This window comes from Urocitellus parryii, unplaced genomic scaffold (genome assembly GCF_045843805.1).
Source record: "Urocitellus parryii isolate mUroPar1 unplaced genomic scaffold, mUroPar1.hap1 Scaffold_37, whole genome shotgun sequence".
Lineage (NCBI taxonomy): Eukaryota > Metazoa > Chordata > Mammalia > Rodentia > Sciuridae > Urocitellus > Urocitellus parryii.
The window spans coordinates 4,136,162-4,156,876 of NW_027553327.1; the positions used below are offsets into that span (position 1 = coordinate 4,136,162).

Consider the following 20,715-nt stretch of genomic DNA (forward strand, 5'->3'; position numbering starts at 1 on the left):
AGACCCAGCTACTGCCCCCTTATTCCAGAGGCTAAAGTCCTCCTGCTGGAGTCACTGTGCTGCTTGGAGGCTGGGAAAATGACCTGTCCTCAGCTGACCAGAAGGCGCCTCAGAGGGCTGGACCTCAGCAGGCCAGAAAGACCTGCCCCCTGGGCTGTGGGCTGCTCACGGCCTCCTGAGGCCAAGGCAGCACCCAGCACAGGGATGGGCGCCGGCTGCTGGGGTCTTCGTGGCGGGAGGGTTGACATCCCGAGTCTGGTGAGGGACAGTGCTAGGTGTTCTGGGGCTCTTTGGTTCACACCCCCACCTCCTCCCCACCTTTTCTGCTCCCTTCCTGAGCCCCAGCTGGCTCCCCCAGGGAGCCCCCAGCTACCTCTCCCCTCCTCTGAGCACATTTGCATGAAGGCTCCTTCTCAGGGGCAGGATGTGGGGCCTCCCTGATGGGAGCTCTCAGGGCGCCAGCTCTCAGGGCGCCAGCTCTCAGGGCGCCAGCTCGCATTCATCAGGGGCCTCTGTCCTGTGGCTCCAGACCAGGGAGCCCCAGAGGCCCCTTCTCCTGGGCAGGCTGCACCACAGGACAGGGCCGCCCACTTCCACTTGGAGGTGGAGGGAAGGACGGTTGCTGGCTGGGCCTGGAAGCTTGCAGGACAGAGCGGGGGGTGCACTCCAGGTAGAAGATGGGGTTCCTCCTCCTGGAGCTGAGGGCAGAGGCGGGCCAGCCGAGCCCGACAAGGGGTGTGGTTGCTGTTTGGGGTACTCTGGCTTCTCTGGGGGGTGGCAAAGCAGCAGAGTTCAATGGAGCAGGACATGGGTTCCTCTGTAGGCCCAGCCCCGGCGTCTGCACTGAGAGGCATACCCACTCGGGAACACAGTTCCAGGTACTTCCCGCCATCTGATTTCCTTACTTTACAGCTGAGGAACCAGGTGAGGTTTTCCTCTCAGTCACCTGGCTGGGCAGGTGGCATATAGCTCAGATGTGCCTCTAGCTGTGAGCTGCTGGTTACCATGACTCCGAGGTGGGCAAGAGACGGAGGTGGGCCAAGTTCCCAGGCCTGTCACATCCCAAGTCTGTGTCTGGCCTTCCCATTTCTTTTTATTTGGTGGTGCAGGGGACGGTCCCCAGGGCCTAGTGCTGAGGGGACTTGCATGTTAGGTGCTAGGCAAGCGCTCTGCCACTGAGCTGCACTCAGCCCTGGGCCTCCCCATTCTTCAGCCAGAGGACTAGGCTTATCCCCCAAGCCAAGGATAAAGAGCAAACCCATTGATAAAAAGTCCAGTCCAGTGTCCCCAGGGCTCCTTCCTGCCCTGTAAGACCAAAAGGAAGCTGTACCACGCCCTGGGGTGGGAGTGGGACACTTTCACTCCAGGGCGAATCCCAGGGAGGGTCCCCTGCAAGCTCGAGAGCAGGGCTGGGACCCACTGCAACTGAATGGGGTCTTCCCTCTTCTCCACCTCATGCCCTTGAGGCTCCCTCCCCCCTGCTCCAGATCTCTTTCTGGGATCCTGCAGAGCCAGTCTCCATATCCCAGAATTTATCCTTAAACTTCCTGAGCCATCACAGAGTGCAGAAAAGCAAAGGGCCACTTTATATTAGGTGACAGAATCCACCAGATCAGGCGTGTGCCACATTTTTCTGTTGCTGAATCCCTTCCTCTCCCTTTGTTCTGTACTGAACATAGGAAATTTCAAAAGAGGTTCTTACTAAACGCTGGACCTGGGAATGTCAAAAAAGAAAATTCTAGATGCATGCATAAGATGCAGGTTCTTGGCTTGTCTCTGCTGAAGAGGTGCCGTCCCACCTCCAGGAAGCAAAGGCTGGTTTCTGTCTTCACCCAGGTAACTGGCAGGACACCTCAGTGGCCTTCAGATGTGACCATACACTTAGGCCTTTCCACCTGAAGGAGGGACAGATATAAAAAGAAAAGAAGGAAGAAGCACTTTTCCCTTCATGAACCTCATGATTATCCAGGGGGATTGATTTGGGGGAAGGAAGAGGGTGCTGGCTAAGAGAGCTGTGGACCTGGGCTCAGACCCCTGCCACCTGCCTACAGCTGAGTTACCTAGTGCAACTTCAGAAGCTCTCTGAGCCTCAGCTTCTTTGTTAGGAAGGAAGGGATATCACCACTTGTCTCGCCATGGTGTGGTTGGGAAGAGAGAGGAATCAGCTGAGAGCTGGCACATGGCAGGGGCTTGATGACAGTGTTTATACCTTCCCTGTGGGGTTGGGTTGCCAGATAAAAGACAGAAAGCCCAGTTAATTGGAATTTCTCATCAACAGTGAATAAATTGTTAGCACAAGTATGTCCCAGATGTTGGGCATCCTAATACAGTTATGGCTACCCTTGGCCACCCCCACCTTGAAGGTGTGTGCTGCCTGTTTGGGGTGGTTTCTATGGAACTAGGACTACCTCTCACCCAGCTATGGAGCCCCAGGTGTCCAGGGGTGCACCTGAACTTCTCAAGTCGGCATTGACCTGTAACTTTCAGGTCCACTTGAACTACAGGGTAATGAGGTGTCCTCAGAACTTTGTGGGTGAGAGTGGGGAGAAGAGCCAGCCATGGGGTGGGCTGAGACCGCGGGGAGCTGGTTGGCAGGAGGAACGCACTGGGAGGCGAGCTCTGGAATCAGGGAGGATGGGAACCTCATCAGGTTGTGTAAGTGACTTAGAAGAGTCTGGTCCAGTCAAGCCCTGCCCGCCCACCACAGAGGCTGCCCGCCGTCTTTCTCTAACAGGCCTCTTGCCTCACCTTCCGTGGGAGGGGCTACCCTACATTTCCCAGCCCCTTCCTTCTCCAGGCTCCTCAGACTCTTTAGGCCGCAGGGACCTCTGTTCTCTCTGTTCTTTGAAAAGTGACTGAGGCTCCTCCTTTATTTATTTCCTCCTTTGAAAACCTCTAGCAAGAGACACTGGGTTTCTTTGAGGAAGGCAGACTCATGGCTCACCAGTGTCCGCCATAGCCATCTTTGCGTTCCTAGAGCTTCTCCTTCACATACCCCTGTGCCTAAGTGCACACTTGCAAAAAGAGCCAAGTGGGGCACCCTCTGGTCTCATAAAAATCCAGGGTGCCCTTTCTACCCGCCCTGCCCCTGTTCCCAGACCCATCATGTGCTTGTGAACTTGTCCTGTTAGGCGAGTTGATGTCAAATTGTCACGGTGCCCACGGGGACGTGAGGCTGGCACAGGTTCAGATGCGACATGTCGGGGCTGGAGATGAGGATGAGGGAAGGGTGGGGTTCAGGAGGAACCGGGTGGACACAGATTAAGGGGTCTCGGCAGGGAGGGGTGGAGGGAAGCAGCTTGGGGCCTGGCAGAAGGCTGGGCTAGGGCTGGGATCCGCAGGTCCAGGACCTTCCCTCCCTGGACTCCAGGCCTGCCCTGTCCTAGGGGCTTTCAACCTGATGAGGACAGCACGGCTGTTTTGCCTCTGGCTACCACATGGTCCTTGTCCCCCCAGCAGGCCAGGAGGGAGAATCGTGATCCAGGGGTGCCCTGGTCAATCAGCTTGTGAAAAGAAGAGAAAAGGTTGATTTTAGCTTGGATTTAGTCCACGATTGATTGGCGCCTTTGCTTTGGGCTGTGGCATCCGCAGGAGCACGTCGGGGGGGGGGGGGCTACCCTGCTCCCCCCATGCCGGGCGGGGATGGAAAGAGAGAAGAGACCAGGGTCCCAGACCCCTCCCCACGCCACCCAAAGACCTCCCACCAGGCCCACTGCTTACACTTTCTACCACATCCCGGTAGCACCATGCTGGGCACTTTGGGTGACACTGCAGACCAAAATCCTAGCCGGCCCCAAGGCCCCCTTGTCCCTTTTCCAACGAACCAGGACGGCCCCAGCCTCTTACCCAGAGCAGTGAGGATGGGGGATGGGCAGCTCTGGGGGGGGGCAGGCATTGCCACTCAGATCTGGGTGGGGTGAGGGGTGGGCGGAGGGCTAGCTGAGCAGAGGGGACAGGCAAGGCTACGTCCCTTCAGGTCGCTTCAGAGCATCAGCTGCATGAGTAGCCTTTCCAGCCGTGAGATTGTGGGGCCTCTGGAGTCCAGCCTGGAGAGGGACAGGGGCTGAGAACAGGACGGGAGCTGACTTATCACTAACTGATAAAGGACATCAGGTGACCTATCTCAGTGGCTGAAGCCTCTGCAGGCCCAGATTCCTGTTCTACGGAAAGTACGGGACACGGGGCTGGAACAGAAGTGGGTAAAAACCTAGGAGGGGACTCTATCTTTGAGGAAGTGTTAGGAGAATAGTTTGAAGATGAGTAAGAAACTGACATGCATGTTAATACTCCCTCGTTTCTCAGGGACTCTTCTTCCCCCAGCACTGGAGATTGAACCAGGGCCTCATACATTGAGCCTTTCTTAAATTTTATTTTGAGACAGGGTCTCACTAAATTGCTGAGGCTGGCCTCAATCATGTGATCCTCCTGCCTCAGCCTCCCTAATCCCTGAGATTATGGCCTACACACGGCCCCTGGCTCTGATGGCCTTAAACAGTAGGGGGCCCTGTCTGATCTTTGTTTGCAGGGTCCTGGGGTTTCCATTTTGGGTGTCCAGTGGTGGGCTGAACCTGGGCTGAAGGCTGAGCTCCCCCAGCGCCCCTCTGAGTTGGGCCCCACAGGGCTGGGGCGCTTCCCCGGTTGTCACTCAGTTCTAAGTAGCAGAGGGGGATCGAGAGGCCAGGCCCTGGCTGTCTACCACCAGGCAGGGAGAAGTTGTCCCCGTGGTTTTCTGGGCCTGCACACCAGGTCTGGCCCTACCTTCTTGTAGCCTGCTGGGTGGGGCCTTGGATGAGGTCTGGAGCCCTGGACAGAGACAGGCCATGGTGCTGCAGGAGGCTGGGCTGGGGCGGCCATCTGGCAGCACCCCCTCCATGTCAGAGGGAAGCTCCTGCAGCGGGGGTGGGAGGAGGGAGCTGTGGACTGGAGGGTGGGTGGTCTGGGGACAGGCCTGGCCTCTGTTCCCAGCGGGGACATTGAGCCAGCCTCGGGCTTTCTCCCTCCCCTGTGAAACAGGGCACAGCAGGTGCCCGCTGGCCTTCCCGGTCTGGGTTGGCGAGTGGAGGCTGGGGATGGACTTGGATGGGTGGAAGGGGCTGCCGCTCCTGGGTATCTGAGTCACTCCTGAGGGTGGAGCACCCATGGACACACGTCCTCGGGTACACCTGGGAGGGTCTGTGCTGCATGAGGGCCCACCCAGACCTGTCCTGTGGACGATGTGCAGGGCAGCCCGAGTGGGTGGGCAGCTCCTGGCAGATGTGGCCTTGCCCACTCCCAGAAGGCAAGCCTGCCCTCCCTGAGCTGCAGGTGGCCTTGCTGTGGGACAGAGGGCTGGAGCTCCTTGCTGCTGCTGCGCCTCTGCACAGCTGCTTACGGGCTGCAAGGGCCAGAAGCCCAGCCTGGGGAGTAGCCCTGGGAATGGTGCAGCCCCAAGGACAGGGCCCGGCCTGGTCAGGGTCAGGCGGGCTGGGGCCTTTGTCTCCTGGGTGGTGCCTGTTCCCCTGCCAGGCTGCTCCCCTTCCGGCTTCTGTGTCTGTCTCCTGCGTATTTGGTGTGCATTTCCCTCTCACTGGCCACTGCTCCACCATGCTCCCAGCCAGCTTGTCCTTGGCTAACCCACATGGTGTTCCTTCAACCAGCAGATGGGTGTGTCTGGGGCAGGTGCTGCCTGGTGTGGGCTTGAGATTGTGGACCGGACGGCACGGGCAGGGTTGCTTTCCAGCCTCCTGGACACGGCAAGCCCTCCAGACCCCTCATGCTGCAGACGTGTGCTCACCCTCAGGACACGGTGCTTCTCTAACCTGTGCTCCTTTGGGCATTTCCAGGGCAGAACTGGACTCCCAGTGGCCCCTGTGGTGGACACATCCCCTGTCACACCCCGTGGGATGGTGAACGTGGACACTCCAGAGGCTCCTGTGCAGCTTGAGCTCTGTGCATGATGGGCGACAGGAGACTCCCCGACCACCCGCAGCCCGTGGAACTGCTCAACCTCTATTTGGAAGACAACCTGCAGCCCCACCCAGGAGTGTGCGAGAGGGAGACCCATGGCCAGCCAGGCCCTCCTGAGCCTGGCGGGGGACACTCCTGGGCCTTGGACTCTCCGAGACCAGCAAGCCTGGTGCTCCTGCCAGGGTCTCTGGCGTGGAGCCTGCGCACGTGGGACACTGCTCCTCCCCAGGAACACCAGGGGGCAGCTGCCCCACGGGGAGCCCCCGACCGAGCCATAGCTCCTCCGCACAGGTGGTGTTCTGGGCCGGCATCCTGCAGGCCCAGATGTGTGTCCTGGACCTGGAAGAGGAGCTGGAGAAGATGGAAGGACTCAGGGCTGAGCTGAGGTGCTGCGTGCCCCCGTCCTCCCCAGGCCTCCCTGATGACAGGGACCTGCGGCCCAGCCCAGCAGTGGAGGAGGACTTCGGGGAGGACAGTAGTGGGCCTGAGGGGGAGAGCCAGGCCTGGGCCCTGGAGGGAGCAGCAGACTCCTCCCCAGAGTGGGGTGCTGAGGAGGAGAGCCTGTCCTTCGACAACCCCCTTTTCCTGGAGAGCCTCTGCTCCGACACCAGCGCCTCTGGGGAATGCTGCTCCTAGGGCTTCTCCGACTCCTGCCCACAGGCTCTGGAGCCTCTGCTCCCGGGAGGCACAGGGTCCCGGGAGCTGGGCAGTGAGCCAGATCTGAGGGACAGCACCGCGGAGTCCAGCGGGTGTGCCACCCCTCCGTTCCCTGTGCCCTCCTACAAGCTACACACCTCCTGCTGGGCCACCCATGGGGCTCCCACAGCCCCTGCCATGCAGGAGGGTGAGGTGAGTTCACTCTCAGGGCTGCCCTGGGGACATCCAGGGGAGGGCCTTCCTGGGGCCACCAGGCCCAGCACACTCTTCAATGCAGGGCCCGCTGGTGGTCTGAGGTACACTGCTGACCAGCAGGACCAGTGTGGCCTTCAGAACCCTGGGAAGGTCGTCACCACCCATGCCATGGTCGTGAGGTCCACAGAAGTCCCCGTCTCCAAGGGGCTGTGTCTAGAGACATGTGAAGAACAGGCAGCTCCTCCGTTGCAGGGTGTCCCAGGAGGATTCCCAGTCTTCCCCTCCCTCCTCTGAGACTGTCCCAAATGCCAGCAGGGACGGTCTCTGCCCCAACAGAAAGGATCTCCAGGGATTCCGGGGTTCTGTTACTTGTAGCTCCCCATCTTCCACTGTCCCCCATCCGTGGTCAATAGATCAGCCTCAGATGACCATGGCAGGGGGCCTGTGATATCACCCAGCCCTGGGCATGAGACAGTAGGGAACAGTTTTCCCAGGGAGGCCTCCCTTCAGAGATAAGGAGGCTCAAGTTGGCGGAGGGGCTATGGCCCTCTCATCTCTGCAGAGAACACGGAGTGCGAGGAGCCCGGCCAGCGGGGCCCTGTGAGGGGCACTGTCTCAGAACCTCAGAGGGAAGCCTGGGAGGAGCTGGGGCTTGCCTTCCCACTGGCTGAGCCTGCCGTCCAGGCCTGTGCCCGGGGCCAGGACCCTCCCCGGACCCACACCCCTTGAGGGCAGGTACTGCCTGAGCAGGCATCTGGTGAGGTGAGGAGACTGGTGGGATATGCAAAGATCCTGGGAATCATTTCCTTCTGGTCAAACCTCTTCTCTGCGCCCTCCTCCTCTTAGACTTCTCTGGAGGACCAGCCCCCTCTGGCCACACCTGCGGTACCATCTGAAGATAGGGCACTGGCCTTGGAGACTGCACACCATGGAGCTGACCTCGGCCCTGCCACACATCCTGTGCAGCCTTCGGCAAGTCAATTCCCCTCTCTGGGTGGGCCTCACCTTCTCCATCTGTGAAGGAGGAACGAGAACCTGCTGATTTCTCCTCTCCTAGGATGTGGGTCTTCTCCCATCCGGGATTCTCTTGAGAACTGAGGACCCAGATTGGTGCCTGTGTCTTCCCGGTGGGGGCTGGCGAGGAGGGAGGGGATTCCAGGTGCCCTGTGTTCTTCTCTCCCCTTCCCACTTGCTTGTTCCCGGGGCTGATGGGATTCTGTAAATCTCCACAGGAGCCACCCACCCCTGAGGCCTGCCAGACAGAAGAGGATCCTTCTTGGCCCCAGGAGCCTCTTATCTCCCAGGACAGAGGTGAGACCCCACACAGGGGTTTGGTAGTGGGAAGTGGGGGTGGTTCTTGGGGTCGTCATGCTCATTCCACACTCTCCCTCAGGTGGAAGGGAGGCCGGGCGTCCCCAGGAGCCTGCCCCCTGCATCCTGGCCCCTGGGCCCTGGGGGAGCCCAGAGTCTGAGCACAGAGGCCTCGGCCCCAGGCCCAGCCCCTCCACCTCCCCGGAGAGCAGCCCCCCGCCCCAGCGCCACAGCCCTGGCACTTTCCCCAAGTGGTCACCAGACGCGCCACACCCTTCTCTTCTGGAGTCGGATGGGGCAGAGCCAAGCTCCCTGAAGAAAGAGGCGACGGGGAAAGCTCCACACCCAGGGCAGGAGGCAGAGAGCCAGGGCCCAGCCAGGACTCCGGAGGCTGCAGGTGCTGAGCCCGGCGAGGACTCCACATCTGCCAAGGGGTGAGTCTGATTGGCGCCCTGGCTCCTGGTGACGGTGGCCTTCAAAGTACCCAGCGTGGAGCTGGCCATGTGATCCCAGCTGCTGTGGGGGGGCTGAGGCAGGCAGAGTGCAAGTTCAAGGCCAGCCGAGGCAATTCAGTGAGTCTCAAAGTAGATAAGAAGCTCAGTTGTAAGAGCTCTTACCCCACATGTGAGAAAGCGTGTGCTCAACCCCAGCAACAGGAAAAAGAATGAAAGAAAGAAAAGAAAAGGAATCCACAAGCCCCCAGCCCTCCTCTGGACGGAGGGTAAAGCTGTCGGGCCCTGAGTCCTTCTGACAGCCTCACAGCTGGGCTGTCTGAACGGCCTCGGGAGAGAGCTGACAGGGACCAGAGGGTCTGGAAGCTCAAGAAACAAATGGGAGGATGGTCCCAGGTGGAGGTGGAAGGGTGGAGAGGCCTGGCTCTGGGGAGTGTCCACAGCTGGACCCCAGGTGAGGAAGAAGGCAGGGAGGCATTGTGGGGAGCTGACCGGGCCCTGTCCGCCTTGGGGGAGAGCAGTCCAGTGACGTGGGGATTAGAGATGGCCCTGGCCTTGAGGGAGTGCTTGGGGGAAAGTCACCTGACAGCCTAGGCCCAGGGTGCTGGCTTTGATCTCGGAGGGAGGGGGGCTCTGGTGGGGACTGAGTGACTGGCTCTTGGGGCCCGTGGCAGGTAGGGGTCACCTTAGGACTGTGGTCAGAGGTGGGAGCAGGCCACCTGTGACACGGACCTCGTTGTCTACCAGCCCCCATGCTGCGTCAAGACTCCTGGCCCCTGGAACTCAGCAGGGGAGCAGGGGCTTTGTCTCTGGTGGGCTAACAGGGGCATATTGGACCAGATGGTGCAGATATGGGGGGTTAGTGTCACCAGCTGGACAGGCTGACAACTAAGAAAACCACACAAACACAGAAATACCTTTTTGGGGGCTTAGGGATGGCTCTGAGACCTCAGCTCCATGCTGAGGGGATCAGGGAAGGAAAGAGAGAGAGAGTGTGCACCCCAAACCCCTCTATTTATTGCAGAAAAGACATTCAATAGAAAGTTCCACCCAAATAAGGCCAGGGGTTGGGTTTCGAAGGGTGGAGTCTCGCCTGGTGATGTCTGTGGTCAGCAGATTGATTGACATCTCGGCAAGTCACGCCCATCGCAGGTGCTATGTGGGACCACAGGCAGAGCCAGAGGAAATGACACAGATGTCACACAGCCCCAAAAGCTTGTAACGCCAGCCCAGTCCCCTCAGATGCTCAAATGCACATAGCTCACACACAGCCCATGGATGGCTTGCGACAGGCCAGCCCTATTCCCATCTCGGGTGTTTGGGTGACGATGACAAATGTCAATCAGTGCCAGAAACCACAGAACCACTTTCCTTATGCTTCTGGAAACTTCCCTGCTGTGGGGTTGTTCAGAGGCCAGGTAACCAGAGAAATCTCAGCCTCCAAAAAGGGAGGCTGCAGATACCAAAGACTAGTTAATCCAACCCAAAGCAAAAGTAACTCCACCTGAAGTGACAACTCTATTTTCATAGTAAATAAATGGTGAAAAGGGTTAATTGGGCTTTATCCTGGCTAAACATATAAGTAAGTTTATTTAGTCTTACATTTAACACACTGTAGGAAGTTCAATTTTCTTGACACAGCCTTGGTGGCCTCTTTCATTTATGCCACCTTTCATAGTGAGATCCTGAAGATCCTTTTTTCTTTTTTTGGTACCAGAGATGGAACTCAGGGGTTCCATCTTAGCCACTGAGCCACATCCTCACATTTTATTTCTTATTTTGAGACAGAGTCTTGCCAAGTTGCTCAAGGGCTCAAATTTGTGATCCTCCTGCCTTAGCCTCCTGAGAGATCACAGGCATGTGCACGGCACCTGGCTCTTTACAGCTTATTATCCATGTAGTTCTCTTTACTTGGCCAATTGTGTCATTATTTCTATTTCCTCCTCTTCAGTCCCCATCTGTCAGTGGCTTTCCATGGGATTCCTGGAGTCTTCCAGGGTCACTTTGGACGGACTTCCTGAAATCTTACAGGTTTTGGCGAGATCTGCCTTTTGCTCTTCAGTGTCTGTTCTGTTGATCCTACATTTTGGGATGTTTAGGAGACTTAGGAAGCAGAGCATTTATCAGCCAAGAGTGGACCTGTTCATGAGAGGTGGAGAGGGCCCTTGGGGGGGTGTAATCAGCCCTCGGGTTGCGGGCGACCGTTTTCACCTTGCGATGATATTTGATGACATTTGCGTTCTGTGCGACTCTGTCACTGTGCCGGCTTGCTCATGAATATGTGAATGACTAGGACGCCCACACCTGGTGGTACCTTTGCAGGGAGCACAGCAGAGTCAGGTAGAGATGGGGCTGAGTGACTTCTCAGAGCCTCGGTGTGGAGATCCGTGCTCCTGACCTTGGGGTGAAGCGCCACTCGGCTTAGCTCACACGCCAGGCTCCTGGTGGTGAGCAGTGCCAGGCACAGGAGGGCAGGCTGGAACCCCCTCTTTGACTCCCCTGTCACCATCCAAAGCCAGTCTAGCTCCCTGTTCTAAGGCCGGCCTTCGCCTTTCTTGGCTGGGGGTGGGAGTGGGGACAGGGCTGGGCTCAGGGGAGAGAAACGCTCCACTCACCTTGGTTGACAGAACCCTTGGGGGCCTGGAAGGGCTGCACCTGAGCTCTAGGTGAGAAAGCTTAGATCCTCCGGGGGAGGAAGTGTGGGGCTCCCAGCTCTCCTGTGAGGCAGGCAGAGACTCCGTCTCCCCTGGGTGAGGGTCTGGGCCCAGCTCCAACCCCGAGCTCTGGGCACCCCCTTCCATGGCTGGCCTGCATGGACCCCTGGCCCAGAATGCCTGCAGGCCATCCAGGTGTGAGTCTGAGGACACTGATGGACTCTTCCAGGCATGCGGAGAGCTCTGCGCCTCAAGCACAGTCCCCAGAGGAAGGTCGGAAAACACTGGCTGGGGACAAACTGGCTAATGGCCTCCGGACTACTGACAAGACGGCGTGGAACTTGGCCTCACGCCTCTATCACCTGGAGGGCTTCCGAAAGTCTGAAGTGGCCATCCACCTGCAGAAGAAGTAAGGGCATTGGGCCTGGGCAAGGCCGGAGGGGAGGCAGGACAGCGGGCAGCTGCCCACGGGCTCCCTGCATTGGCTGTCCCCCTCCTTCCCTATCCTGTGACCCCTCCTAACCACCCCCAAGCCCACTACTGCCTCTCCTCCCAGTGTTCCGACCTCCTCGGCACGCACTTCGTCCTCGGCCTTTCCCCAGTACTCTGGCCCCCTGCTGCTTTCTCTGGCCCTAGCTGGACCATCTCTGCTGCACACCCTCCATGTTTCTTAGAGCCCTGGCCCAGCCCCCTGGCCCACCCCAGAACCCACAGGCCCCTCCACACAACACTGGGTGGGTGCCAGGGGTAGGCCAGACCCTGACCGTCCCTTGCCATCTTGGGATCTGGGGTCCGTGTCTGGCCCATGCCGTGGCCAGGCCTAGCCTGCCCCAGTCCAGCTCTCACGCAGCTGTCCCTCTGCAGCAATGACTTCAGCAGGGCGGTGGCCGAGGAGTACCTGTCCTTCTTCCAGTTTGGAGGCCAGAGCCTGGACCGAGCCCTCCGGTACCACCTGCGGGCCCTCCCTGGGGAGGCTGTGGAGGGGGCAGTCGTGGGACGCGGGATGGGGTTGGCTCCCTGCCCTGGGAATGTGGCCACCCACTTGCCTCTCCTTGACCACGGCCTCCTGCAGGGGCTTCCTCCAGGCCCTGGTGCTCAGCGGGGAGACCCAGGAGAGGGAGTGGGTCCTCTACCAGTTCTCCCGGCGCTTCCACCACTGCAACCCTGGGGCCTTCCCCTCAGTAGGTAGGGTGGGCGGCTGTGGGTGGCGCAGGGCTGGGGGCAGTGTCCCTGTATCTGCTGGGGCATTCCATGGGTGGGGGCTGCTGGGGGCGTGTGGGGGCTGCCGAGAAGCGGGGGCGGGGGTGCGGGGCGAGGGTGCATCCCACCCTGTGGGCAGAGGACGTGGCAGGCAGAATTTCCGTGGCTTCCCCTTCTCTCTTCCTGGGGCAGACTCTGTGCACACCTTGACCTGTGCCATCATGCTCCTGAACACGGACCTGCATGGGCAGGTGAGAGGCAGGGAGCTGAGGGCCCGGGGCACAGGGTCCTGGGGCACTGGAGGATCCCCCCGAGGGACCGACGGGGGGTGTGTTCAGTCGGGGTGGGGTGCTCAAGCTGTCCCTCTTCTCTCCACGCCACAGAACATTGGGAAGAGCATGAGCTGCCAGGACTTCGTCACCAACCTGCACGGCCTGCAGGATGGTGGCAACTTCCCCAAGGAGCTGCTGAAGGTGTGGCTGGCGCCCCCCTCCAGGCTCCCCCTCCAGGCTCCCCCCTTCAGTCTCCCCCTCCAGGCTCCCTTGGTGGAGCCTGGTCCTTGGTCCCTTGCCCCCAGGGGGACGTAGAGAGCTCAGCCTGGCTCTGCTGAAATGCCAGGAGGATGTATTTTGGCTTGGTGGCAGCATCAGGGACATCTCGGAATTGGTTAACTGTGCAGATCTCAGCCCTGGACCTACTGAGCCATGCTCTGGGGCTGGAGCCCTGCAGATGCTCCACTAAGTGTCCGTCTAGGTGATTTTTGTCCCTTTGAAGTCTGAGAAGCACTCTGAGTAGATGACAAGCAAAGTTTCATGTAGCAAATGTCTCGAACTCAGGTTTGGGAGTGGGACAACATACCCCTGGGCCACTCAAGATCCCCACCTCACAGTGTTCTCCTCAAGATGAGATCACCTTCGCCAGGTGCAGCACCTGCTTCCCAAGCAGATCTCTGGTTCTTTCATCTAGTGAACATTTATTGAGTGCTTACTGTATGCTGCACACCTTGCCAGGCGTTTGGAGGGCACCAAGCTAGCGAGATGCACCTCTGTCAGGACTATACTCACTATGTTGTTTCAGAATTCTAGCACATCATTCACGAGTTCCTTCCTTGACCAGACCTTTATTGTGGGGATTGCTTAGTCTGATTCCCTCTCTGTCTGATCCCTCCATGCTGGCTGGTACACAATTCATGTCCCCTTCAAGAAAACTAGTTCAGGCCTTTCCAAGTTTGGGCAGAGCAGGGACTTGCTGCCTTGATCATCTCTGTGTCTCCAGTTTACATCCTAGGGCCTGGCACCTGGGAAATGCGCCAGGAATAATTTGTTGCATGGACAAATGGACAGGTGGATGGATGGATGGATGGACAGGTGGGTGGGTGGATGGATAGATGGACAGGTGGATATGTGCTTGCCCAGTCAAAGGAGAAGGATAGCTGTGATGGGGGTGCCAGGACAGGCAGCCCCTAGCGGTGTGCCTGAGGGGTGAGTTTAGGTAGCCTAGCCCTGAAGTCCCTCTGCCCACCATGTGCTTCTATTCCAGGCTCTCTACTGGTCTATCTGAAGTGAGAAGCTCGAGTGGGCAGTGTAAGTGAGAGTCCCCTTCCACTTCCCTCCTTGGCCCTTGATCTTGCCTTTGGGCCTGTCCTTCTTCTGTCAGCCGAGTCTTGGGAGGATGCTCCCTCTGTGTGGGATGGAGCCAAAGGCAGAGTGCTGGCCAGCCGATCTCAGAGAAGCCCAAGGTAGTCAGGGCTGGCCGTGGGGCTATTCCCAGGAATTGACGGTTGGCTGTGAACGGGGATCCCATGTACCTCCCCAACCAAAGAGAGTGTGCTGAGGCCCCGGGGGGCAGTGGGAACTTCCTGGTGGTCTTTGCCCACTCAGCACTCCCAGCCTGGTTCTCTGAAATCCAGGGATGAGGAAGACACAGCCAGACCTGAGAAGGCCCTGCCCTCCCCACCTGGCAAGACGGGAAGCCCCTTCCTCCAGCTGGCTCAGGATCCCCTGGTGCCCACCTACAAGCAGGGCATCCTGGCTCGGAAGATGCATCAGGATGCGGATGGCAAGAAGAGTGAGTGTCTCCTGCCCAGGAGCAGGGCTGGAGGGGAAGCGCTGCCCAGGGGCCACTCTGTATGGGCGGTGTGAGATGCCCTGCTGAGGAAAGGCAGCGAGTGCTGCTTCCTCCTGAACATGACCATGACCTGGGTGCTGGGGAAGGGGAAAGGGGGTGTCCAATTATTCCTGGGCCCTGGCCCTGCCGTAAGGGAGAGATCAGGCAAGCGAGTCAGCGAGCGGGGTGAAGGTGGGAGGGCTGGATTGAGCTCGGAGATGGAGGAACAAAGGGTTTCATTTTGTTCTGGGGACTGCATGTGGGGAATGGGCAGGTGACTGGTGGACCTGAGTGGAACCTGGGGGGCAAGAGGAGCTGGAGTTCTGCAGTTGGTCAGGGGAGGCACCCACAGAAGACGGAGCAGGCAGAGTCACTCTACCTGGAGGACGCACTGGGGCAAGGCTCATGGAGCCCCAAGCAGCCCAAGGCAGCAGCCTGGCCATCGCCATAGACTCCTCTGGAAATCACAGATGGAGTGGGTGTGACATTCAGAAGCAGCCTGAGCAGGGCCCCAGGGAGGTGGCTCCTCATCACGCAGGACCCGGGAGGTTGGGTGTCTTGCAGGAAGGTATCTGAGTGTAACTGTTTGGGCATGGCTGTGTTTGTGCCTGGGGTTCGGGGGATGTGGGGGGGGCGAGAGAGGGTCTAAAGAAATACCCACATTTGTATGCAAGTAGTTCTCTGGTGCTGTGTGGAGCAGGACTGGGCTGGAGACCCAGGAGGTGCCGTTGAGTTTCCTGGTGATGGCTCTCTGTGCGCTTATGTGCATCCTGGTGGGGAGGGACGCAGGGTGAGGGCAGGGTGACCTGCCCAAACTGTGTCTGGGTGCGGGTGTGCCACTTGCCTATGTGTCTGGTCTGGGACAGCGCCGTGGGGCAAGCGAGGATGGAAGATGTTCCACACTCTGCTGCGGGGAATGGTCCTCTACTTCCTGAAGGTAGGAAGGAGGCGGCACCCTGATGGGCAGATGGGGTGGGGATGTACGGGGTGGTCAGCTGTTGGAGGGGGCAGCTGAGACTAAACCCTTCTCTGAGTCCTGTGCCTGCTGGCAGGGAGAGGACCACTGCCTGGAAGGAGACAGCTTGGTGGGGCACATGGTGGATGAGCCCGTGGGGGTGCACCACTCACTGGCCTCGCCCGCCACCCATTACACCAAGAGGCCCCATGTCTTCCAGCTGCGGAAGGCTGACTGGCGCCTCTTCCTCTTCCAGGCACTGTGAGTCCCTAGGGTTGGAGGAAAGTGGCCAGGCCTCGGGGCCCCCAATTCTCCTCTCTCCTGTCCACCTGACCCCTCTGAGGCCTGCTGGCCCAACCCTCCTGGCCAGGAAACTTTAGAGTGCCGTGGCCCCAGAGATGAAGCCAGGTGTGGCCAACTTCCTGGAGGCATCCATGGTTTCCTTCTAATTCCGGGTCAAGCCTCCCAGTGTTGGGTATAGGATTCCAGGAGGTCACTCAATTTTTGACATTTAAAATACCATTTGTTGGATCCTCCTGCCTTTCTGAGTTGAATGGCGTCCCCTGCTCCCTTGCTCCCCAGTGGGCTAGTAGCCTGCTGGAGAGAGTCCACAGGGCCCTTATGTGTGGGGTGGAACATTGGGTTTCCCATCTTGCCTGCTGTTCTCCCACAGAAGTCAGGCCCCTTCCAACAGGTGAATTCTACTAAGTCCTCTCTGTGAGTGAGTGGGTGAATGAATGAGTGAGCAGGCAAAGGACAGGAGGAGGAGATGGTTTCTTGGTTCCCAGTCTTGCCCTTGGTCCCAGCATCTACAAAATGACAGGCTTCGTTGTGATCATGAGAGCCTTCAGTGGAGAGAAAATCATTTTAGCCAGAGATACTCGATGCCCTCCCTCTGTGTGTTTCATATTTCTTTGTCTAAATAAGAGATGCATGCAAATAAGTAATACTTTGAGAGATCAAGAAATACAGCTGGGCATGGTGGCACTGGCCTGAAATCGCAGTGGCTGGGGAGGCTGAGGCAGGAGGATCTCAAGTTCAAAGCCAGCCTCAGCAACTTAGCAAATAGAAGAAGAACAGAAAATAAGTCAGAGCCCTGGCTGACTCCAGTGTGAGCTGTTTTGTTTAATGCATGTCTACAGAAGCCAGAGATTTTGCAACTCCTGGTCTTTAAGAGACCTCCTCCAGGCAGCAGGCACTAAGGGTAATGCACCTGGTACCAACAGACAGTCCTCAGCAGAGCCCCATATTTTCTGAGGCCGCAGAACATCTAGATCTGGGGAGGTGGGTGGCCAGTTGACTGGGTTAATCTTTTGTAAGTTAGCTTTGGGTCACAGAACCGGAAACTGCATAGTCCCTGAAAAATGCATCAGCATCCCTCACTTTCAGAGTTGAAATAGAAATATCCCAATGCTAGGGATTCCCAACCTCACTGTTGGTCAGACTCATTGGGAAGTTTTTAGGAAGGTACTTTGTTCAGCTTTGCCCCTGAGATTCTGATTTTACTGGTGAGGATGTGGCTCATGCCACCAGTAACTTCAAGGCTGCTGGGGGATTCTGAGGCGCAGCCAGGGCTGAGAGCCTGTGCCCCATGCTGTTTCTTGTCAACTGTCCTCTGTGGTCACCTCTTGATATTTTGTGTGCTTCTATTTGAATGTACTCAGTCTTCAACTTTTTCATGCAGGTCTGTGATTACTCTATCTTCAAGCTCTTGGGTCCCTAGTGTTACCTTATAGCCATTTGCAGAAAAGTTCATGTCAGGGGAAGATGGCAGTTACCAGAAGCCTGCAGAGGGCTGGCTAGGGCTCCCTGGGCTCACCAGAGAGCAGTGTTGGTTTAATCTGCAGTGCCCTCAAGAGCAACATAAAACCAGCCAGCTAGGTGGGAATGATTCAGTGACAGAGGGGACAGGCCTTGTGATGATCTGGAGGGCATGTCCCTTGCCCTAAGAAAAGCACAGTCACCCACCTCCAGCTGTGTCATGGGGTTGATCATAGATTACAAAAACGATCACCAAGTCTTCTGATCCTTGAATGCAGGCCCCTTTGCAAGGTGACTTTGCAATTCCTTTCCATACAGCTAGGGTCCATTTCTGCAGCCCTTGAACCTGAAGTGGGCCATTGGACTTACTTTGGCCAATGGGACATTAGCAGATGTCTACAGCAGAGGTGTGTGAAGCCCATGAGTGTTGGTGCTTGCCTCCTCGATGCTCTGGATGCACATGGCCAAGAGATGTGAGCAAGATCCTCCTAGAACACCCAGTGCTCATGACCTTCAGGATCAGCTAAGTTGACTCCAAAAGGACTGCCCATCTGACCCACAGAACACGGGAGAATATGAAGTTCAGGTGATGAAGTATTGGGGCAAGCAGCAAAAACTAAGTATAACAGTCCCACCTTGCCAGATGTTATCCATCTTTTAAATAGAAATCATAATTTCAAATTTTTGTGTAAGTTCCAGTTTTGAAAAAAATTGAATTAGTAGCCAACATCCCAAACACATTCTACAGGCCAAACAAAACATACCTTTAGACTGCACTTGGCCTGTGGGTTGTTGGTTTGCAAGTGGCTATGCTGAGGGACATGAGGTGTTTGTCCTAATGCCTGTTTGCAGTCACTCACTCACTCACCCTTCTTGCCAGAGTGGCCAGTGCCCTCCACCTGTGGATGCTGTCTGTACAGGATGCCTGCTGTATGGGCACTGCCCCAGCTTCTCCGGGTGGTCTTTCAATGTGGAAATGTGGGATCACTCCTCCTCCTGGAGAGACTGCAGTGTGAGATGGAGTCCAAGGAAGGACAGTCGAAGGTAGTGCCTGAGCATGAGATCAGGCATGGAGGGGGGGCCCGTGGAGGGCAGTGGACAAGAAATCCCATCTGTTTTTTCCAGAGAATGTTGTTCCTGGAGGGAAAGCCAGGGAGAGAAAGTTGGAGAGAGGGGATTGTGGGGCCTCTAAAGGCCAAGCCAAGGATTTCCCACTTGGTTATCTGGGCAAAGGAGAGTAGCTATAAGGGAAGAGAAGTCACTGGCAGCTTTTGCACAGGGGGCCCTGGGAAACAGGGGCCTGCTCTGTTTATCCACGTGCAGGATGAGTTTATGGCAGGAGTGGAGTCAGGCAAGATGGGGGCAAGACTGTTTGTAGTGACAGACGGAGTGTTGGCATTGGGAGGAAAAACCCGAGTGGAAGAATGTAAGTTAAGACGTGTGTGGACTTCTCTTGACCTTGAGATAGGGCTAGTTTTGCTGATTTTCTTATCTATATCATCAAGACCTGTTAGTGTGTTTTCAAAGCATTTCCATCAGCAGTTTCAGATTCCCGGTTCCTGTCGCCTCCTTGAGTTCCGTCGTACCCACCCCCATAAGAAAATGTAATGCAACTATGTTTGAATAGAAAAAAAATGAGTACTATCAGAAGGATAACTTGCTTGTTAAGAAGAATACAACTCTGTGTCCTGACAGGGGGATAAAGTCCAGAATATATTGGCTGAAAAGTGTCCACCATGAGTTACATGAAAGCCTTGTGACTGGTTTTCAGTTCCATGTATGTATAGAGATCTACCTCAAGTAGATTTGGAAGACATGGATAATTCACTTGTCAGATTTCACCTCAAAATCCTTTCAATCACCCACCAAGTGGCTTGAATATAATTTTGGGTTTCTATACTTGGGTTTGTGTGCATATACTCATATGTATATTTGGACAGACGCAACCTTTATTTATGTGTAAATATGCCACGTAAGCCATGTACATATTCTATTGAGTGCTTTCTTATTTTCCTTCCTCAAATGAGAACCTGTATTTGAGTTCTAGAAAATGCAGTGTGCACGTGGCCAGCTCTGCTGCAGGATCCTTGGACCCAGGGGACCCACCAGGAAAGGCACCTATGGCTCTGTTGATGGTGGCAACCTCTAGGGAGCCGGGCTGGAGGTGGAGGGGCAGGGCTCCCCTCCGTGCCTGATGCATTCCCATAAGGAAAAAGCAGTTTAGTTCCTGTGCTGACGTTTTCTCCCTTCCAGAACCTTCTCTTGTAGCTGCCTATGTTTCTGATGCCCAGTACAACAGGAACGTTCCATTCCAAACTTCCCCTCAGGCTATGATGGCAGTGATCTAGCTGTCCCACTTGTCCACCTTAAGTTCTAGAGGTTGAGACAAACCTGGAGGTATTCTTTCTACAGAAACTTTTCAGAGGGGTCTAGGTACTGCACATAATTTGGGTAAAACCCAAGAGTGTTTTGTTCTGCGGTGCTGGGAGCTGACCCAGAGATGGGCCTGTGCTAGGCAAGCGCTCCACCACGGAGCTGCAGCCCAGTCCCTGAGACTGCTGGTTTGGGTTAAGTTCTAAGAGCACAGTGTCCCACGTGCAGGGAGCATCCGGTCAGTTAAGAGCAGATCTGGGGTAATGGACACCACCAAGGCCAGGAGATGGAATGCCCAAGCTGGGCGCACATGGCCACCTTTCTTTCTAGCCAGCGTTACCTGGAGTGCAAAAGAGGGCTTCTCTTTTCCCTTCTGTCACCTCCTAATGCTACCCACACATTCACTCCTTTCCTGGGAATCCAGCCTTTTCTATCTCCCCCTAAAGTTTCAACTAAGACCAAGCCCTTGGCTAGAGTAAGGAAAAACCCACTCTTACATCAGCGCTCGGTGTCAGTGTCTCCAAAAGCAACAAACACCTCATATGCCCAGACTGCCAAGCAGGAGTGGGGGACTGTCCCACCCTGCAGGGATCTGGCGTGTGGCAGCCACATCTGTCCTGAGTATACCGCGTTGAGACGGGCTGTGCACATTTTCACATTGGACTCAGCTACGCCCACATGGCATTAGGTCACTTTAACTGAGGGTTCACCTTGTCAGTCTCTGGTTCAGAGTGTTCTCTTATTACTGTCACAACAACCGCGTGAAGAAGGTGCTAAAGCTGGCTCGAGACTGTCCATCAAGTGTGCTTTGAGATATGATCATCGTCTTGATGTTTTCTGTTAGTGTTTTATAGTTTGAGCTCAAGTAATATCACCCCTGCTCCTGAGAACCTAAAGGGCATGTGACCCATCACGAGTCTTATTTGTTTATTTGTTTACTTACCCGTTTATTTGGCAGTGATGGTGATGGAACACAGGACCTGGTGCATGCTGGGTACTTCTCTACCACTGAGCTGCTGTCCCACCACAAGCCCCTGTTCCTCTTAGCACAGAAGTTTGAGTTTTTATATAACTCCTGCTCAGTGGTTATAACCACCTTTACTGT

General features: G+C 56.6%; 1 protein-coding gene across 1 annotated transcript; it reads left to right on the forward strand.

The window, feature by feature from the left end:
* The first annotated feature begins 5,935 nt into the window (after window positions 1–5,935).
* On the forward strand, window positions 5,936–18,253 carry LOC144252160 (PH and SEC7 domain-containing protein 4-like). The gene is given in 15 exon segments (XM_077794669.1): window positions 5,936–6,024; window positions 6,129–6,972; window positions 7,645–7,770; window positions 8,031–8,109; window positions 8,192–8,543; window positions 11,445–11,624; window positions 12,080–12,160; window positions 12,288–12,400; window positions 12,608–12,666; window positions 12,799–12,888; window positions 13,955–13,998; window positions 14,325–14,482; window positions 15,388–15,458; window positions 15,574–15,737; window positions 18,118–18,253. Coding segments are annotated over 15 exon segments (2,586 nt in total).
* Window positions 18,254–20,715: the final 2,462 nt, after the last annotated feature.